Below are 23,088 nucleotides of genomic sequence, written 5' to 3' on the forward strand. Positions count from 1 at the left end.
TTTTTGTGTCCCTTCTACTCCTAAAAACACTTCATTTGTATTTTAGAGTGATTTTTAAACCTCTCAAAACGTATTTGAAAGCATTTTATCTTAGTGTTAATTAAAACAATTTTGTGCATGAAATGGTTAATTGAAATGGTTAATAATGTTTTAATTTGAAATATTCGATGTTTTCCTTTGATTTATCCGTGCTAAAATAACAATTACGTATAATTGATATTTTTTATGTTCTAGGACGAGAAGAACCAATTGCTCATCACGAACCTCTGGTTGAAATTGGTGAGTCCTTTTTTTTTTACATACATGTTACCAATACTTATGGATATTTATCAATATACATACATATCAAAAGGTTCTATCAAATTAGAAATTTGACGGGCTAATTTCACACGATAATTACAATGAAAATAGAGAAATAATTTTTAACAATTTCTCTCACGTTTGTGGATGCATAATTGGAAATAAAGCAAATCCAGGAAAAAATCCACTCGTAAGATAACATAAGATTGAAATAATTGGATCGTCCCGTGATCTCGTAATAATAGAACTTTATGTTACTCAACAAACGGAAATGAAATCAAATTCATTACAAGAAAGATATTTCACGTTACAAGGAAAATATATTAAAGAGTACGCGAAACAATTTAGCCCGATCAATGATATAACAATTTAATATTAATATTGCACCATTAATTTAATATTGCGTGTACAAGTCATAAGATTCGTATTTAACATGTGACAAAATGCCGAATACTTCGATCAATTCTCCAAATAGGCAAACATGTGACCTTTAGACGAAAAAAGACTTATTAAAAATTAATAAATTAATTCTCATAGATTATCATAAAATCTGGACCCTGCTGCACATTTTAATTAATACTATTAAACAAAAAATAATCAAAGAAATAATTATATAAAACAAGTTCAGCATAATATGGGGTAAGGATAATGCCAAAATTGTAATTTATGTAACCATGCCTAATTTCTCAGCTAATGAGCTGAAATGAATAAACTACTACTATTAATCAATAAATTATTGTGCAAGAAAGCCCTGACCGAATTAATCATGGTCCTTGATTAACGTATTGCATAAATTTCAAACCATTCAGTAAAGTTTTCAACGGTGTTAATTCCACGTGAATATCTTCGACATCTAGAACTTAGTAAAATAACTCGTGATATTGTTTTAAAGTTCTAATGCTTGATCATAATGGATTACAAAAGTTGATCGCCATCTTCGATTATCATAGAATGCACGAATTCCTAGCGATATAGTAAAGCGACAGTGTTAGAACCAACAAGTTAATTCCATGGGAATATCCTACAATTTGTTAAAGGAAATATCACGTGACATTATTTCGAAGTTCGAATCGTGATCATAATAGATTCTTATCAACTGGAACTACAATATTAATAGAGTCACGGGCAACAGGTACTCTCACTAAGGTGGCTGAAGTGGCGCACCCATATTAGGGTAGACTGCCGTAATATTTCCTTTCAGGAGGTTTCGAACCGCACTTTAAAACGCTTGTCGTTGCTCATTTCCAACGGCTTATGCCTCGTCAATCCTCGCCCTCATCCACCTCTATCAAGCTGCGCCATGAACGGCTGTACGATGACCCAAATTCACAGTTAACGATTCGACGATGATGTTTTGCCCGATTGACAAATCGACCGGCCATTCCCGCGACCTATGTTAACAATTAAAACGAAACAGAAGCACCGTTCCATCCTCAAATCCCCTGCCACTGATTGTCGTTCGACGATTCAGAGATTAATATTTAAGATGATCTGGGACGTTGATAAATTGAACGAACGATTACAAATAGAACAATGATTTTGACATCATCGGACGTGAGCTGTTTTCGATAGATGGATTGAAACAGAATAGATGATTACAAATATCTAGGACACGCGTAGACTTAAGTTTGGAGACTTCTGCGTTTATGGAACAGTAGAATTCTTATGCATATTCTTATCGCAATTTAATTGTAACTCAATAATAGCAATAAAAAACAGGACCATATTATGCCGATTGGAAACAGAAACTGTTTTAATTTGAGATTTTATTTCGCTGGAATAATAATCCCTATATCTGACACATGAAACGTTGTAATCATTCATTAAGTATACTAGATAATATACCATTAATTTTAAAGCACGATGTAAATGATTACATGCAAGTAGATTAACGTAACATACAAGTTCTAACTTTTTTGAAAATTAATTCCATGCGAAGTTATACGACCTAGATTATTTCTTTCCTTTTTAAGAGTTATTTCCACTTTCAATCCGCGTATTACGCGTACTCTTTTTACTACAAGAAATGCAAGCGTACATAAACAAGTGAAAAGTATTTGTTCGTCGCTTTTTAATCTTTTTCGTCTACCTTTGGATGTCAAGTGCACGTAGTATAAGAGAGAACCTAATACACAGCTGCACTTGACTTGCAGCGCCTGATATCTTTTTGAATGTAAGTCACTGAGATATTCAACAACTCCGAGATAAGACTTCGAAATATTCAAAATATGTTCGACGTTTTCACATATCAAAAACACGTCCTACATATTTGCTGATAGCATTTCTATCAAATATATTTGTATTTCAGCAAAGAAGAATAGGACGATCGAATCCAAATGCTCTTCTGTCAGTGTATAACTTCTGATTTATGCAATTATGTGAAAATAGTAAAGTACCTGCTACAATATATATCTTCCTTAATATAAACATTGAAAGACGGGGAAATAATACAAAATAGTGAAATACAAACATCTGATCTAAACTATTTATTTTCCATTTAAATTATTACCCTTCAGAAACAAAAATCAATATATTAAAAAATTGGAAACCTTGATATAATCAATCAAAAACTTTCAATATTAAAATTTGGATACACAGATATTAATCAACAAGAAACAACTTTCGTAGACGATATTAATGAAATCAATTTCCTTTGAGTTAAACACAAATGAATTACCATTTTAAAACAACAATACTAGTTCAATTTTGCAAATAAAGATATGATACGAAGAGACTTGACGAAAGTGCGAGGTAATATGAAAACATGAAGTATAATATTATGCACTTCGTCTTCAAATCCTGCTAATTCTCCATGAATCTATATCAACCACTGTTACGTCACATTTGCATAGTTTTCATTGAGATCATAGGATAGGGAATGCAAAGGTACGTACCATATTCCCGAGTTCTCACCACATTGGCACGCGAGAAATACGTATTAAGCGAACATGCACCAAGTGTCCTGTAATTTGCATATGTGCAAGGGATTCCATGTCAGCTGGTCGTACATTGATTAGTTATTAAAGACTCGAATGCATTTACAGTACACCCACAATGTCATATTTATACCGTAATTACAATGTTAGACGACTAGAGTACCGATAGAATAATTGTTGATCTAGAATATGTAAGCGAAAACAACTTTTTAATAAAACGATCATCCAGAATTTGTTATACTGTTTTTACGTTTGACGTCAAAGGAACGTTTAAGTTCCTTTCCCTGAGATTCCCATCGCAATCAATCATATACAGGGGACAGATTAAGCGAAAAAATCTCGCTGACAAAAAGGACTTTCCGATAACCCCGATATTAGAGAGAAAAGAAACATCGTGTGTCTAATGTGGTAATTTTATCTATATCTAGAAATTGCCTATAGAAGTAGATTCCAAATCATTCAATTCGTTGCAGGTAAAAAAGAAGTATGATTTATAAGAAATAAGAAATATGGACATAATATATAAATCTCAGCTCTTAGTAAAACACGCATATAAATCTCGTGCTTTCGTAGCTTCAAAATTCAATAATATGCAAATGATATGAATAATATAATAACTCACCAAAATAATGTTCATTAATTGATCGAATGCATCATCAGGTTTTCAGGTCAGCAGGTGTCGCGTTCATCTTTCATGTTTCTTTCTTCTTCCTTACAATTATTTTTCGCGAAATCAACGCAAGTACATACATACAATCGGCCACGAAAAGATTCGGGCACTGTACAATTTCAATCTGTAAACTCTATATTTTCAGTAAATATACGAGGACCAACTAAAATATATTGCATTAGGTTACACTACACTATACGTATATATAACAATAGAAAAAAACTTTTGACTTATTATTGTTTGTGATTGTACATATAAGCACTTTACCACAGCATTGACTAACTAATTTGTGAAATAAATTTCGAACGTATCAAAATCTCATTGGACACGAAGCATCGATGTACGTCGTCACGCAATGCAAAACAGGGTTAAGAAAAACCGACTAATCAAGTGTATCGCCGATATTTGTTGATACGCAAATGTCAATACGACACGACGTTGCTTCTCGTAATTAATAAGGCGAACATTTACATTCTCGGAATTCTTGGTTATTTGACCTTCGACTACTACTTTTTTCTTTATTTTTATCGATTCTTTCACGCAGCACCTCTTACCACTACTATGACGCGAAGCGCGGGAAATGACAGTGCGTTTGGCGCCATTTCTAGTTCCCCATCTATGCATGGCATTTAGATAACACTAATTGTACCAATTATAATATTATTTAAATTACTTATTAAGTAACTATTATTGCTTATAAATTTATTTTCAAATTTTTCAATTTTTTTAATGAATTATATGTATAATTTTATTGAATAATATGCAATTAGTTAATTCGATTTGCATATGTAAAGATGTTGGTTTGACTTCTGAGGCAAAATTAGTTGATCGCAACCTAGCAAGCTAAATGCTAGTTACAAACCGAGCTTCAGCATATGTTGTAATTGCTTATTAGTTTTAATCTTGTTACTGTACCGACAATTATTATAACCGGCAGTGTAAAGGAATCAATCATCAGAAACTTCACTGAGCAGATATAAAGCGATAAGGTGTATTAAATTGAAAAATGATCATTTATGTATTTCACATAGGTTATAAGTGTATTTTATAATTTCTTGTATATTTAAGTCAATATCTAAGTCAAACGTACTCGAAAAAAATTCGCTTATCCTTATATCTTTTAAATAAGATTTCAAAAATAGGATTTCTATTTTATTACTCTTATCTTTATTAAAATTTAGAGAATATTATATTTGAATGACTTTCTTATTCTTAAATATGACATATAAAATTCGTAAATTTATGTTAATTGTTAATAAGTACTATTTTATTTATACTCAAATGTCGAATGAATTTCTGAAACAATTTTTCAAACTTACTCAAATCCTACAATACAGAAAGGTGCTTCATTGTACATAGAGAAAACTTCACGGTGTTCCATTACTGCTGTCCAGATTCTAAATCACTTCAAACAAAAACAATATATATGAAGCTTAGAAGATTTCCAGGAACGTGTAAAGCGTAAAAATTGTGACGAGTATATAATAAATGGACATAAATCTTGCCAACAGAAAACGTATATGCACAAACACGTTGTATCTCACGTCCATTAACTCCAATATATTACACAATACTCATACATAGAGTAAATATTTATGTATTCAATTAAGGTTTGCATCACAGCCATTTAATCGTTACACAAAATTTCGGTATTTTTAACAGTAAAAATGTAGCGAGATATAAAAGGTTTCGAAGCAATTATTCCAACCAGTCAAGTGCAGTTACTTAAACGAGCAAAAACACTTGTAGACGATGTACTAAGATGCATGTAATTCAATTAACTATCAAGGATGCACTATGGCCCAATTGATATCGAATTTATCGGCTATTGAGTTTGAGAAGCTCGTCTTGTAATTTCCATTGTAATTGGAATTTTAATACTACATCAGATTCATCAAATTTGATTGAGGGAATTGATTATCGAATTCGGCAGGTCCGTTTCATTATTTCAGATATCTCGTCCGTCTCTTGATTTAAAACGATTTCCAAGAGTTTACGGCTAATGAAATTTGTCAATCGTCATATTGTAATTTCATAAAAGAACAAAATTATATTTTCATATATTTTATCATTACTTTTTTCGATTTATATTTAGAATTCTTCCTTTTTATAATTTATTAGCTTGCGTTTTATGTACGTTCCGTACGTTTCTGCACTTTTACGATACCCATAAATGCATAAACATCTGTAGTCTAGTCACGATATGTCAGAGAAAATGGGTTCTCCGATCTTCAGTTTAAATAGAACAAGCAGCATTTTTCTCGGCACGAAACGCTTCACTTTCTTTAGTTCTTGTGCTGTCGATGGTAGAAAAATGTTTTCTGGTCAAATTAGTTTCACGAGGTAGGTACTAGCCTACTTTAGCAAATTCAGAATTCAGAAGCGCTTCGATCGGGACATCAACGAAATAGTTCCGAGGCAAAGTTGAAGTGCATTCGCCTAACACAGTCGTAGCGGGACGTACATAGTTACGTGAAAATCCACGATTGCAGAAATGAACTTCTCGGTAGGGTGTAACTTCTTGGCCTCCACTAGAAAAGAGTGGAGCACGACTCGAGTAGGCGGAGTACTCGCGTGTCTGTGAGCTTTAACGGCTCTACGATATTATGAGCGAAGTCAGCGCTAGGTGCACTCTCTTTCCCTCTTTACTATCTCACTATACGTCTCTCTCTCTCTCTCTCTCTCTCTCTCTCTCTTCACCCTTCTGTTAGCCTCTATCGCCCCTATTTCCGTTTCTCACCCCAGTTTTGTGCGTTCAACTAAGAGAGATGAGTAGAAAAGATGGACCAAGGGATTGGAGAGAGGAAAAAGAAGTTCAGCTACTCAACCTGCCTCGTACAGTGTCCCCTATACCATAACGACGAAAACAAGTTTTGCTTCTTTCTTTCCTTTCTTCTTCCTTGTTTTCATAAAAGAATAATCCGCTAGGCTTAGCCCGTATAAGAGATTTTCCAACAGAATGTGCGGTAAATGATATTCAGTTTTATACAAAACCCTACCGTTTTATCATCGCTTTAGAAATGTAATCCATTAAGAATTTTTATTATTTTCGACATTCATTGTTCCCGCTTCTTAAATTTTTATTTAGGCTCGTGTTACGCCAGATAAAAGCTGGTTATCGATTTTTCATTCCTAATATCCGGTCGTATTGGATACTTGTATTTTAAAATACTTAATTGTTGTCAACCTTCTATTTGTAAAGGTGCGACGAATCGAAGATGATTTTCAGTTAGTTCATTTCATCTGTATACTATGCACACAGCGAATGTGCAATTGCTGCTGCCAACTAACAGCTATCAATGACAGGACGAGATGAGTCAGAAGCACCACAGGCAGCTAGAATCCTCGTTTGATTAGGTTCATTAAATGTGCCTGCCACTGTCAATTGAGACGGACTGATATTCCCTAGCAACCCGCTGAGGGCACCTTATCGGGCTGATATGTTATTGGCGCGGATCAGCGTGTATTCATTTTATATATTGCATACATATTTGATTAAAGAACTATCGTCATTCGGATGTTACCCTATGTATTGTAATTGGTATCTTTAGAAACTTCAAAAATTTGATATTAGAGAAGCTGTTTTAAAATACACGATGAAAATTTATTTTATTAGTTCATTCGTGAATAATAAGAAACACTTCGCAAAAATTTCAGTATAATCTTCTGCCATGTGTAACATTAATTAAAGTTTATAGATGCGGTTAATATAAAGTCAAGATCATTGGTGCATCGTTGCTATGTAGTCTGAGTGATTTTCTTGACTTAGAGAGATCCACTTTTAAAAGGATTATCAGTAAATGGAGATCAAAGATAAGTTCCAGAAAGTTTCATCCTTAGAATTTCGTTTAAATGAAAGTTAAATTAAACCCAATTGCATTACTGCGAAACATAGTCTTTCATCGATCAAGATTTCGGACGCGATTATCTGCAATTTTCTCATACGATTATTCTTGTGATTTTTTTTTTCTTTCACGGTTGCTTCTATAGTAATTTTAATTATAAATCATAATCATTATTATAATCATTATTATAATTTCTTTTAATTTTAATAGAATCTCAATAGGGTGCGTGAATCTTGCACCTTTTTTATTTTTTTATTTTTTCTTTCTATTTTTAGGATTCCTCCTTTTTATATTCGATTGATACATCTTATTACTTTTGGGAGGATGCTATTAAGCAAAAACTCATTTAACTCTTATGAAAAGCATGTATATTGAAAAAGCTTTTAAGAAAATCAAATTCAAAATCAGCCATGTTATAAAATGATACTTTGATCTATATAATAACGTATTAATAATATTATCTTATAAACAAATTAAAATATTACATTTTTATCCAACCGGGCACAAGTCGAAAATTTTATTAGAAAATCAGAAAAACGTAAAGATTCATGAGTTAGGTACATACGCGAAATACCAAGCGTGCTAATATTACTGATATTTATTCAGAGAGAAGCATGTTTCCTGCAAACCGTTTGGCATCCGCAGAGAAGCGAGCAAATATTCCTTATACATATAGGGTGTCACTTGGGGTAAATTCAGGTCATACAAGCAATCGAGAGTGTATTAACTAGCTCTCAACGAGAATTGAGTTACGCCATGAGTTCGTGGTCCCTGATCAAAAGCCAGTGATGTATTGTAAACGGAAGGTGCAAAATTTCACCCTATTTGCCGTAAATTCACGCAATTCGGCTCCTCTGTGACCAGTCATTTCTAAAAATTTCATGCTCTCTGCCACGAAATTTGTGTGAGCCAGCGACTCTTAGCAATTGGTCATTTATCGTCATCATCCTATTTGACAACTTACCCTAAAATTTTTTAGATTTTCCAATGTCTCCGGCTTTCTGCTCAGAGATAAACCAACTATATCTGTATAAATTTTACAAAATTTCAATAATTAACGCGTAGTATTTATTACTTCATCTCCATATTTGCTTTTTTATGTAAACAACCTTCTCACCGTTGACAATTTATTCCTCCGAAATTCAATCGTATCGTAATTACGCTAAATGCAAGAAACGATCGAGTCACTATTTCAATTGACGTCCAATTTGCATGTGCGATATTAGTTTATCGCTTAACAATCTTCGATGTTCTACCGCAAGGAGTAATACCGGAAGGACGCTCAATGAATTCTGTTTGATTCAAGAAAATTCGCCAGGTATTCGTCAAGATACGAAACCGTAAAAGATGTAAACTTGGGGTGCGAAACAACCCATCTCTACGTGCCAAGCTCAATTTCACCTTGATGTGCCTTACATTGGTCCCAAGTTACTCAGCGGTTTTACGAATCGCTATTTTTCTTTTCCTTTTTCTCTTTATGTACCACACATGCACAAACATGTTAGAAATTGCACAGGTTGCTAACATATAGATGGGAATACACCATACAAATTAAAAATATTCTCACGCATGTTTTTGTATATCTACTAACAATAAGTTTGTAATACCTGCTAAAAGATTGATCAAATTTACATGAAAGCAAGAATTAGAAGTAAAAATTTCATACTCTCTAGATTTCAAAACTAGTTCTAGCTTAAACATTTACAAAAATATACTCTTGCAGATTTTAAAAGTAGAAAATTAGATGCACAAGTGGTATGTTTGCCCTAGTACATGTGTCGAAAGCATGATTGTTTTAGTCGTGGAATTCCTTCAGCTCTTCTTCTCTTTCATGCTCCTTTCCTGAATTCGTAAGTATGTTCAATCGTTTACATCAAGTTCTAATCCAGCGCCGTTCGCAACTTCTGTATATCGATTTTGACACAATGAAATTAAGAAATGCGCTGTCGTAAATTGCTCGAGAAAATTATTTGGCAAACTAAATTAATTCTTTAAGACACGAAAACGTAAGATTAGGAATAAAATAAGTTTCATTAATCATATTTTTTGGTATTAAAATTAAATGAATATATATAATCAAATGAATCAAATAAATCAATAAATAATAAATGAATATATAATCAAAACAGCGAAGTAAAATTGCTGTGAAAACAAAATTATACTAAGAAACTAAAAACACGGATTGCATCGAACGTGAAAAGAATGTATTTTGTATTTTTAAATGTTATTATGTAGAATTATTCACTGCTTTAATATGGAATTAGATTCGCTACGGGTTACATAAAATTTTAAAGTAGTATGGAAACTTAAACATAAAATATTTCCTTCCAAAGATATGTATATACAAGAATATTGCTTGCTATGTATAAAAGTAATAAAACGAAATAAAGTTTTACTATATAAATGAAAAAGTATGTTGCCATTAGTAGAACAGAATAAGCCAGCTGAAAAATACACGCGTTTCAAAGCATGATGTTAAACAATGATACGTGATTATCAACGGGATATGAATTTTCAAAGAGTACTACCATACATATTAAACATTGCACCGTTACAGAGATGGAAACATATTTTGTTACTGCGAAGTAACAAAATAAGTAATAAAATAAATGAAAGAAGTGCAGAAGTAAAGTTATTACTCAATAATTACGTAGCTATTATTCGAAGATCTTTATTCGGGAGTATTTTACAATCTGATGATATAAATTTCTCAGCAAATATATGTATGTATGTATTATGATTGTTTATCCATACCTAGCTTTATCTCTTATCTTTTGATCTTTTTCATCTCATCGAGACGGTTACGTAGCTTCATCGACTTGTTCTCGAGATAACAATGAACAGATTTTTCAGCTCGTGGCGGTTTAATTGAGCTTCAATGAAAAAACGACTGAATCACGCGTCCCTTGTTTGCATTAATAAAATAGAGTTCGATGCTTTTCAGTTACGATGGATTTCATTTTGGGGAAAAACAAAATTATGCATTGGCCGTTACATTTTCGATACTACACGATCAATGGTGTGTATGCATCAGCTTGTAAAGCACAATTAAACCGATAGGCGATGCATATGTACATTATCAAGAACCGATGATTAAACGATCATTTTCATGAACGATTATACATATCGAAACGGTTGTATCACGTAGATTGTTGTATTTAACATGCTCCAGAAATTGGGAAATATTAATCAGCTCATTAAGAATCGCTTTATTCGTTAGATAATCTTTTATTTCTGTTTCATATACGGGTAATGATAACAATGATAAAGGATAGAAACATTTACAATGAGGCAACGAACATTCATAATAGCTTTAAAATATCCGTATCTTGAACAAAGGCGAGTAGAATCAATTAGCTTTCGCACATTCTTTTTCCCTCGATGATCTCTTTCGATCTACCGATGGTATCTTTTTTTCCATCTTCGTTACCACCCTCGATTCAATCCCATGTGTCTTGTGATGAACTTGGTGGCATGGTTTAATTAGGTCACTCATCCGAGGAAATTGAAGTATGTCTGTGAAACCGACGATATGTATTTCCGGGACAAGCATTTTCAGAGTAACGCAGAATCTTTGAGGTCGAGAAAATAATCAATTTACTTAAAATTATTTTTAATTACGATTTAATTATTTTTATTACGATTATTTTTATGGAATATTACAAATTACAAGTTTGAATAAATTGATATGGTCATTGTTGACGTAGTCTTTGCGCCATGGAATCAGAATACATAGATTTCATAAATTTTATAGAAGAAATCCAATCAGAAGCGAAGAAAGGTCTGAAGTATCTTAACGACTTTATATTCCAACATAATCTTCTCATCATCTGTTCAGCCGCTCTCTACTCTTCGCGTTTGGACGAACTTTGGGAAACGCTCTAATTACGTCCTTCAGCGAAGAGAATGGAGACTTAAAATTAGTTGCGAAACCAGCGATCCGGTTTCTTTCTGAAGAGACTGCGCAACGAAATTCTCAGGACATTTCATCTTCATTTAATATCCTCAGATGTTGTAAATTATGGTTTTAACATCCCGCAGTACTTAAAATAAGAGAAGCAACAAAAATAAAAAAAGAAAAGTGGAGAGAGGGCAGAAAAAAAAGAAATCTTAAAAACTATTTAAAAGACGGTAAAACGAAATTCGGAATGTTCCAGAGATTTTTTTTTATACATCAGCAAGAAATAGACCGTACCGTTAAACAGTTAATGCTTTCGAAGGTAATTCAGAAAAGGTAGTATCTTTATACTCCGTGAAAAATGCAAAAAAATCCTGCCCGCAGCACTTTAAATGAACTTCTCGGATAGTTTGAAACTGCTGCCCCAATTCCAAGGGTGAATCCGAATAATCAGCCTTGCGAGTTTATACTCGAAACGCCCCATCAAACGTTCAAATCTTAAAGCTAGCAAAGGTTTTAAGCGGTTTCTGCCTTCGATTCGCGATTCGCTCAATGTATTCGTTAACATCGTTTAACGTTTCTCATCATAGAAGATCGAAAGAGCCATTAGTAGTCGGTTCGACTTCTGTAGCCTGCACGTGCAATCACTAAGAGTCTAAGTCAAGTTTTGGTCAGTCTTCGATCGACGAGTTTGGAAGACAACCAGCGTGCACAAGCTACTAATCGGCCAGAAGTTAAATCAAGTGAAAATATAGTACAGCTAGTTAGTTACAGTTCGTTGAATAGTTCAACTTTTATTGGTGCTAGGAACGGCGGCGGGCTTTAAGATCGCGAATTCGAAGGAATTGCAGAAAGAGCACAACGTTACACAAATTAGAAGGAAGGAACGCTTAATGTCCCGTGAATTTTAACTATGTACGACTCTTCTGGAGACTCGAAGATTTTCGCCGAATTTTTAGCACAATTTATCTGCTAGTACATGTCACACGAGCGGCTGTTATTATTAATAGCCGTAGTATATTAGCATTAATACATTCTGTAAGCTTCCTGGGTGCGGTATTTTATCAAGTATTCATTATTCAATGATACATGCTTCGAAGAAAGACCTATCCTGGAGGTAGAAAATCCATTGCCTTTTGCTCAGCGAACTTGTCTTTTACATACTTCTCCATAAGTAATAACTTTGACGTATTTCTAATAAAAGAAAATCGCAGTTTCAGGAATAGGATAGCCGTGTTTTAGTAGCAGCAAATGCATTAACGTGCAGTCTTCTTGACCTATTGCACAAACTTTCCAGGGAAGAAGACAAAAGCAAAACGGAAGACAAAGCGGTATACCGATGTGACGTCGTAGATCAGGTCCTCTGACAAATCTGTTGATCGCATTCGCGTACCAACGGGACAGCGATCGGAATAGTCCGGATTCGAAGGAGCGATAATTGAAATTGTCAAGATTCCCCGCTCGACAAATTTAGCGCGGACGTGCTGTAGAATCCTCTAGAAGATTTTCGTGTAATGTCAACAACGGAATCTGTGTCGCGATCGAGAGAAAGGAAGAAGGCGAGATGAAAATCCGAAGGTGGAATTTACGATTCGTCCTCAGAAGTCAAAGGTCTTTCGACGATTTCCACTCTGTACGGTTTGGTCAAATTACGATTACATTAAATGGAATCTTACGGGTACTATTAACTTGTTTTTCGCTCTTCCTATGGCGAATTCGGTACATTCGATCAAAGTCGGTCAAGCATTTTAATTAGGTTGCCGGCTCGGACACCGATTGACAGTGAAACGAATATAAAACAGTAGAAAACAGTCATGATGCGATTTGAATCCAAGAGACGACTCAGTTTTATGTTTATGGATATTGCAAGGGCGGGAATCGTGCTGCACTTCCAAAAGAGGGAAAATTGGGGCAAATTCGGGAATTATTCTTCGAGAGAATTGGACATGGAAATCATTAAACTCGACATTTGCGTGTGCGTCGCTGCATTTATATCGCTTAATTCGTGGCACGTGCATTTTGAATTTTCCCTCCTTTTCTTATCTTCGCTATAGAATTTACATACGGAATTGTCTGCAAATATCAGTGATATGTGGACCAATGAAATGGTATTTTATGGAACGTTGTAAGGAAAATGTATGATATCCTTCGCCAAGAGACGAAACTTTATATGATAATATAATGTTTGGTATAACATGTGTTGTGTTTTCCTCGCTTGAAATTTTTCCATGAACGAATGATTTATTTAATGTATCCATCTTGGCATACTTCTCTTTTATATATATATTTATATATAATCTTAGAGGAAGGACAAGTAATGATGTTTTGGTTTAACAAATAATTTTCAAAACAACGAACTGATTACAATATCGTCGCACGTTTTATTATCATACTCGGCTCTCGACTTCCCGATTCACACTCTCCAGCTTCTGCACTCGCTCACTCTCGCTTCTCAACTAATGCTGTACGACTTCTCAACTGACTAACACTGTCTTTAGCATCCCTTTGTCTTTTCCCGCTCCATCACGCACGTGTTCCGCAAACGCCCGTGGCCAGGGTCACGCAGACCTTTTCCACAAAACTATTCACTTGAAAGGACCGACGACACATTGATGGACCCGACGATGCCGCGGCTTTCGCGACATTGTTTATGGTTCGGCCGATATCTTAGGCTCTTTTACCCACGATACTACATATATATATATATATATATATATATATATATATAGATACGATATATATATATAGATATGATAATATAGATACGATATATTCGTAATATAGATTCGTATATATATTCGTATATATATTCGTCTCTTGGCGAAGGATATCATACATTTATATATATATATATTCTGTATATATGTTAGGTTGTAACATACGAAGAATTTCTTTTCTTCCATTGAAATACATATGTATTGTGTACGAAATAAATATTTTTTGATACGAGGTGGGTAAAAAATTTAAGGCATTCAAATGGATATTTAATATAAGATTTCAATCTTATAAATAGTTATAGCAATATGAGTTTTTGATACACGGCAAAATCACGAAATTTGTACAAATGAGCTGGGTTGAAATCGAAATAAGTTGAATTTGGAGAGATTGATTAGTTTGTCGAAGAAAATTTCAGTTGGTGAGATTGATTGCTTAACTTCAAAACTAAAAAATGTTCAGACTAGGCTGGAGAATAGGTAGATTTCTCACTTAACGTTGAGTGCATCAAGAATCATTTTAGGGAAACTCTTTCCAGTTTTTGTTTCGCGATCTTTTATTCGATTACCTCTTCTATTCCTATTGTCGTAGAATACTGACGCTCTTAGAAAATGTATTTTCGTTGTATGCCAACCATGCGACGAGATTGCCAGCATTCGTCTCTTTTTAAAGGAACGAGTCTCTTCAGTTTTCTCACGAATAGCGAATACAGTGCTTTGTAATATCTACCGTAAGTAACGGATCCTTTCTAAGAGAAAGCAATATTGACTCTCAATATTGTCTTATAAACTAAATGAGACGTGAAAATATTATTAGGACAGATATTGTACGATGAGGATAGTATTATCTCTTAAACGTATAATGAATTTTTGATGTAATGTGTATATATTTATTATAAGCTGCTTTTATTTCAGATCTAAATATGAACAATAAATATGGATAACAATAGAATCATCTTGTACTTCATTATTGCCATATTTGATTACTTCCCTTCATTCGTATCATGTAGAGACCTCAAAATCTGAGCGCAAAAGGAAATTTTATGCTGGTCCGGTGAGTTATGAACCAGTTTCATTATAACAAACAAGAGGCTGATTCTGTATGTCGAGCTTTCACATCCGTGCGTAGAAATGGATATATAATAAACGACCTATGCGTGCCACGTAAACCATCGGACACAGTAGCCATTATTAATTATCCGCCAGTGTACTCCATCAGTGGCTAATCAATCGGGAGTTGGTGACTAATGGGTGTGAATCTAATGGCCTACACGAAACAGATCGAGCATTCCTGTGGACAAGTATTCGACGAGTGACGACTCTACTCACCGTTAGAATTCATCCATTCGTTCCTTACTCCATGTTCATCATATTAACGACGATATCTCCTTTCGCTTTAATACCCTTACCCTAATACGCTTTAATTATTTCACGTTTGATTTTTTCGTTTAATTATACGCGATTCGGAATATTTAATTATTCGCGAAAAATACGTATCTGTAAATGACGAAGAATGGTTCAATTTGAAATACATATAACCATTTATCATTATTAATCGGAATAAACGTTTTAGAAGGGAAGGGGATGTTCATTTTGTACGGAATGGTATTTTATTAGATTAGTATGTTTTATAAAAATTATAAATCAGCCTATACTATTCCGAAAAATGGTAGATTATGAAAGAAAATTGACAAATCTAGAATCTAAAATAGGAATCTAAAATAGAATCTAAAGTACATGAAGGCGTCAGTGTGCATATATATATACTATTACTAAAATATCATAATGTATGGAAAAGTATATTGCTAGCCCTATCGATTAGTTCTTTGCATCTTTACTTGTCTTGGCCAAGGAAAATTGGAAATAGCAAAATGAAGAATCCCGCCAAAAGTTTGCAATTTACCAAATCGCCTCGTATTTTCCGCAAAGTTAAGCTAACTCTAAGCGAAAGTCTAGAAAGTTTCCACGAAAACTCTGCCGTGAAAGATATTAGCACCGTAGAATTGACAGTGCATGGTCTATGCGAAGAGAGCAAGTTACTAAACTGTTAAACGAAGTTACGAGTAGTAGGCACCTGCATTTTTAAAATGCATTTTACGTAACATTTCGGCGTTTTTTCATGTTTCCTTTAATATTACAAAAAAATCTGAAATGCAATAAAGTATTGAACTTTTGCTTCGTGTATTAACAAAATAATAATTTAATAATAACTTAAGGAGAGAAAACAAATTTTACTGCGATACATTTTACGTGTAAATTAATTTCGTACCTTTTTGAACCAAATTAAAAAGTGAGCGAATCTAAAAGTAAAAATTAATTTAGTAAAAATATCGAGGTATACATATATCCTACTTATAGGATCAATAATGTAGACTAATGATTAAGTGAAGGGTCGAACAGTAGATTATATGAAATCAGTGGTTCGACTTGATTGAAAATTTTCAAGGGATGTTTTAAAATAAAATTTTTCAATTACAGGAATGGAACGATGTGAACATGAGATGGAATACGTCGGATTACGGGGGAGTGAGAGACCTCAGGATTCCACCACATAGACTTTGGAAGCCTGACGTTCTCATGTATAACAGGTAATTTAACGCTGCCTTCATCTGTTTAATATTCATGAAACAATCTACTTTATATCGTGCATGCTCATAACTAACAATAGTTTGGGCAATTTCTTTCGTGGACCTTACGTAAGTTTTTCTTATTTTTATGTTAAAATATACAAACATGATATACGCATATTCATGAAATGATTATAATAAAATATTACTGTATTCATTGATTTTTCAATAAACCAATAAATTGGTTTCATGAATGAGCGAAGTGAATAAAATAAAAGAAATATTATTTCCGGTCACTTCAATTCAACGGAATAAGAATTCTGTTCTGTCATTCAATTTTCATCATGTCTGAGATTGACATCAAAAATATTCTACTTGAATACTTTTCTATACAATAACTAATGAAATAGAATCTTTGGCAGATTTTTCTTAAATAATGATCGTTATTATTTACAAGAGCTTTGCTTTTAAACAAAAACGCATAATATATATTGTTAAGATTTGTTAAAAAATAAACCAGTCACGAAACCGTTAGACGAGATATGTTGAATACTCGTGTAGAATTTCCAGACAATTAAGTTTTCCAAAAAAATATCGTTCCCCTCGCGAAATATTATTGTCAGCCTCTGTGCTCGCAATTTCTAGCCGTCTACCAAAAATTTTAGTAAACTCGATAAAAACGATTCAACGATTCCTGTATGTCAATTCCTCTTTCACTTGATCCAGAAACGATTACGTTTCTCCTCCACGTAAAGTCAATGATATTTTGCATACACACGTTCACGTGTTGATACTTACGCCAAATTTCTTACCATATTTAAAGGGCTACACTGTATGTTACCGGTATGCTATTAGTATATGTAAACTGGAAATATTGATTATGTAAGCATGTTTTCGTAATTGATCTTACGTAGCATGAATATAGAATTACGATAGAATTCTGTAATGTGTCAATAGATTAACTAATCGATCGGTTTGCCCGGTTGTTAATCCAACGTCCAATATACATGACAAAATTGAAAAAGCTTCGTTGCAAATAAATCGTCTTCTTAAGCTCGGTTACAGGATTAACTTTTTTAAGTATAGCACGATAACGAAGTGATATGGTCTCTGGATTGAAACATTAATTTTGACGTTGAAATATTATTTGATGTCTCATTTGATAAACGATCGTGACAGATATTGGATTGTTCGGGAAGTTCATAGCGTTCTTGTTCATTGAGATATTCTGTTATGTATTTAACGATATTGAAAGATTGTTTGTTATGATCTTCTGTCAGATGCTGAGTTCAAATAGATATTAGTCTTATTGCTAGATATTAAATACATACGGTCGTTGAAAAAAACAACCCGGAATTATTTTATAAAAGTTTCAATGAAATTTTTCAATTTAACGACATTAGTGAACACAAATTAATGATCAGCAGCAAGCTATGTTATGATTACCTACAGGGCATGCCATTACTAACTGACCATAGTAACATGGCAATAATTGTTAATCGCCTTCATTACTACGAATGCAGCTTTAATTGCATCGATGTGGACATTCCACTATTTTCTGTGCATTATTTAACGCGCTACCACATGTTTACGAGTTCTCAACACATAATTACGTTTCTACAGCAGAACCGATATTAAACTGGTGTCTACGTAATATCGCGCCAGGTTAGTTTCATTTTTAGAAAGCGTTGTCGATGTCGTCGATCTATTAAATGTTCCGCAAAACCTATGAAATTCAGTATACGGCATCGCTTTAATTGACCACACGTAAGGAACATATTCTACCTAATTGCAGGAAATTTTTACTTTACTCCGTTGAAGAATCCCTCGAAAAAGAGTTACATACTGCCTGAAATCTTGGAGAAAACAAGAAAGATCCCTCAAAGATGCCTTTTTGGATAATTTCGAATTTTTGAACTCTTCACTCAATTAACTCCGACAATTTTTATGATACCAGAAAAAAAATTACAGATGTTTTCAAAGTTATTTACGCAGTAGTCATAAATTTTTCATTAATTTACAACGAAAACTATAACAACAGAATAGAAACTAGTGAATAATTACAAATTTTCAATCGATAATGAAATTTGTCGAAAGCAGAGGAACATTTATCGTTAATGTTATGTTTTTTCATGAATTTGAACCAGCCTTTACACCGGAACCACGCTAATGAATATATTACGTATTTACAATAGTTGTAACATGCATTTCAACGCGACAGAGTTTATTTGGAAATGCCGGTGTCGTTTACCGCACAAAACTATTAATTTCAGAGCGATATTTAACAATACATTTCGAACGGAATGGGTAGTGGTAGACGCCATACATTTAAAGTGAATGGTTGCTGGCCAACTTCCGCTGGTACAATTGGCCTCAAACGCAGAGACCAATATTAATCTTGGTGCGCTTGTAATTCCAATGCCGATCGTGAGGTCACTCTCGAAGATGATGCACGGTTGAATCGCGTTGAGGATCGATCAATTAGCGGCTTTGTCGCTTCGTCACGTCTCGTTTCTCGTGTGTTCCACTTTTCACCCAACCAACAACTAAACTAGACGTTCTCGTCTATTACGTTGTACTTCTGTGCGCGACACTGAATCTGGAATAGATATATTAGAAGAAACTGGTTGAGCGAGGGAAATGGGATGAAATGTTCTCTCTTATAGTTTTGTTTGCGATGAATAGCAGAGTTGTTTCTACCGACTTACTGCGAACAATGCTCGTCATTAGATCGCGAAATTGATAAAGGCCCGATCAATACGTAATTAAGAAATTGTTAAACAATCAAACTGACAAAATTAGAGAAACAAGAGGGAAAAGAAAATATCTTACTTCTTCTAAATTGTTGAAACTCATTTTCATAATCGTAACGTCAAAAAGCAATTTTTAGTAATTAAAGTTGACTGAACCGAAAATATTGCGCTAGTTCAACGTTTACCCTCGATGGATCAAACGCGCTTTCGAAATAAAAATCACAAATTTCGTAAAGTAAACGGTGACACGACAGTTTACCCCCTCTTTTACGCGACTTTTTCACCTCGAATCTGTCGGAAAAACGCGTCAGGGAAGGAGAAAAAAAAAAGTTTATCGAGACAGTCAATCCGCTAAGAACGATCTAGATTCTGAACTATCAGAAGTTCGTGGTGGCTGGTATGTGGGGCAAAAGTGGGACGTTGGGCCAAGTGGGTCAGTCGCATTAAAAACAAAGCCACCGCCACCATTTAAAGGGAATCAGGAAAAGTATCTCCCCCCGCACGGAAATATATTGTCGGAAAACGCTTGCGGCCCCTATTATTTTTAAGTAGGTAATGTATCGGCTTCGGGTCGGCATTGTATTTGTCGAATCAAAAAGTTTAGTTTAAGGCGCATTAAAAGCAACGGATCTAGCCAGCTTCGCTTCCAGGAGAATCGTAACCGCACGTCGAAACTACTTTTCTACGCAGTCGCCGGATTTTCTCATGCTTTTTCGTTGTATTGTTTCCGTATCCCGCGTGCCACGCTTCCTTTTGAAACGATTTTAACATTTTGGCAACTAGCAGCTATCCACTACCGTTACTACCTTCTATGCTGTCAGTTTTATCAGAGTTCATTTGTTCTGTATTCGTGGCATTTTCTGAACAGTAATTTGATGTATCGGACGGAGTAGTATAGTCGAGGATAGGGCGAACGATCAAGTTTTTAACATACAGGCAAACCTTATTATATTCATGCCTAAACCTCTAAAAATCGTACTGTTTATTAACTTTTGATTGATAGTATATTAACATATATCCTTAACCTAATTTTTAAATTAGGGTGTTCTCAGATTTTTAATAATCTTTTATTTCATTTTATTAACCGCTACAATATTTTAGCAAACATTTTTTCATACCAGTAGCAGAGCGTCACTGTTTATCTCTGTAATTAATTAAAGCAGATTTAAATCTGCATGATCGTCAATTATGTCATTGCGTCATTAAAGATATCAGCGAAGGCTACCCCCGCTGTGTGCCAAGTACAATAGCATAAAGTAATTTTCTTTGGAACTGGAAAATAAACGATATTTTTTGCAACACAATTTGCAATAAATCCTCGTTCCATTGAAAAGCATCAGCTCACGGTACACTTACGTGAGCATGTAACTTATCGTTTGTGGTTTTATAAATATTATCCACTTCACCGGGCTCTAGCAACATCTCTCCTTTATATCACAGTACCAGCGAACATTTTGCATGTTACGATTTAATAAATTAGCTAAAAGAAATGCAAGGAAAGTTCAGTACCTCTAGTCAATATGCGTTCGATGCACCAGAAACATAATTTCATTGTAGAAGAAAGCAGTAAAACAGCTTGCTCACGTAGCAAGTATCGCTCTATAACTCTACTTCACACATCAATATTTTCATTTAGGCGACGCGGCGACAAATTTATAAGCAAAACGAAAATAAAATTGTCACTGTTCAGTCAGGGTAACGTGACCAAATTTTCCAGCGTATTTTAGTTGGAATCGATGGTTACCGCACACTACTGATCGGAGCATACGTGCCGCACGTGCAGACGTACGTTATCGTTCGCGGTTCTAGAATCTGCTGCCATTGGTAATTTCGCTGAATAAATCGTCAGCCAACTGGCATATCGTTCAATATATACGAGGTGTTCAACAAAAGAGATTTAATTTTTGGTCGCGATACAATATCTTCAGTAGCCGCGTGGAAATGAAAATTTTTACGATATTTCGATTATATGAATTACATCATACGACATAATGTAGGTTAATATAAACAGACTATTTGCATATTTGCATAGCGTCCCATCTAATTTCCATTCGAATAAACATTTTCGATCGATGACTTTTAATTCACGAGTGCACAGCCTAGCAAATAAACGAGTGTTTACCGTCGCTATATTTCCCGCATATATTTGAAACGGTTTCGAAATTATGCATTTTCATAAATACTCTTTCCGTTAATTACCAACCTCGATCTTTACACGAGCCTTTTTTTCATTCCATTTATCTCTGTTGTAATTTCTTCTGTTTTAGCCGAATAACAGTATAGCAATTTTGTTCTTATTTGTATGTTCATCGCCATTCGCGATAATTGTGAAAATTTATTAGGACGTCTTTCTAATTTAACTACGCTTAACTGTTTGCTATTTTAGATTCAATTATTCTTCGTCGTTCGCGCTCGCGCATCGGAAGTCGTACAATCCGTGCACACAGATTTGCGTTCCTTCAGTCATCAGGGATTAAGGGCAAAGCAAATAGTTCCTGCATTTCTGCCACGAACTAACACGTCTCGGCAAATCATATTTGAGAAACGTGCTTCGAAATTGCATTCATTTTCAAAGATTCTCTATCGTTATTCATTTGGAAATTAACTCAATAGGGTTGGAAATTAATTCACGGATATCTATTTATAACATATTTCTTATTAAAATATATCACGTATAGCGAAGTTTATGAAATAACAACCAACTTGGTTAATCAATTATTCGTTGATCCTGTTAATTGGCACCCCACATAGCGAGTGCTAGACGACTTTTGCTCTACTTTCATTCTGCCACCCAATGCAAATCCAATGTTTGACGATGCTGTCTTTTGTGTTCAGAGAGCAGTGCGAGATTCATTAATTAGGCCACGGGCAACTTTGGTAAACACGAGTAGAGAAAGAGAAATTAATGAGTCACGGGATTTATTGACTTCAGGGGTTTCATTCCGTTGGATAATCTTCGCACAATGATAAATTTTCATTTGTATAGATCAGTAAAAGATTCTTACTGTTTTCTGTCTTATCGAACATTGATTTATCAACATAATCGTGATTTTTATAACAGTAGAATCTCACTATTTATCTAAAATTGGAGTATTAAACAAGGAAATAGAATCGTGATATAAAATAGGGAGGTAATAACATACATTCAGCGAAAAGTTTCTTTTAATCTTCGGACGAATGGATTAAAAGCTTTAATTCATTGAAGAAAATTAAAAACTTTGTGACTAGGTAATTATGAAGTTATTACAAGGGATATATTTCTTGGGATTTATTTCTTGCATCCTTTAAAAAACAGTCATACTATTCTTATATTGTAATAAATACTCTGAACGCTTATTGGTTTAGACGCAATTCAGGGCGAAGCTTTCGTGATAAATTTTTTTAATGTCCAAGTTAATTGAGTCA

At 34.2% G+C, this 23,088-nt stretch overlaps 1 protein-coding gene across 3 annotated transcripts in view; it reads left to right on the plus strand.

Annotated features, from left to right (window-relative positions):
* Positions 1–23,088, plus strand: part of LOC100649796 (neuronal acetylcholine receptor subunit alpha-7) — a 176,403-nt gene that overhangs the window by 118,088 nt on the left and 35,227 nt on the right. For all 3 annotated transcript variants that reach the window (XM_012312542.3, XM_048412151.1, XM_003393347.4), the window contains 2 exons: positions 235–279; positions 16,842–16,951. In XM_012312542.3, coding sequence (XP_012167932.1) covers positions 235–279; positions 16,842–16,951 — 155 coding nt within the window. The remainder of the gene's footprint in view (positions 1–234; positions 280–16,841; positions 16,952–23,088) is intronic.

The sequence above is a fragment of the Bombus terrestris genome, chromosome 14 (assembly GCF_910591885.1).
Source record: "Bombus terrestris chromosome 14, iyBomTerr1.2, whole genome shotgun sequence".
NCBI lineage: Eukaryota > Metazoa > Arthropoda > Insecta > Hymenoptera > Apidae > Bombus > Bombus terrestris.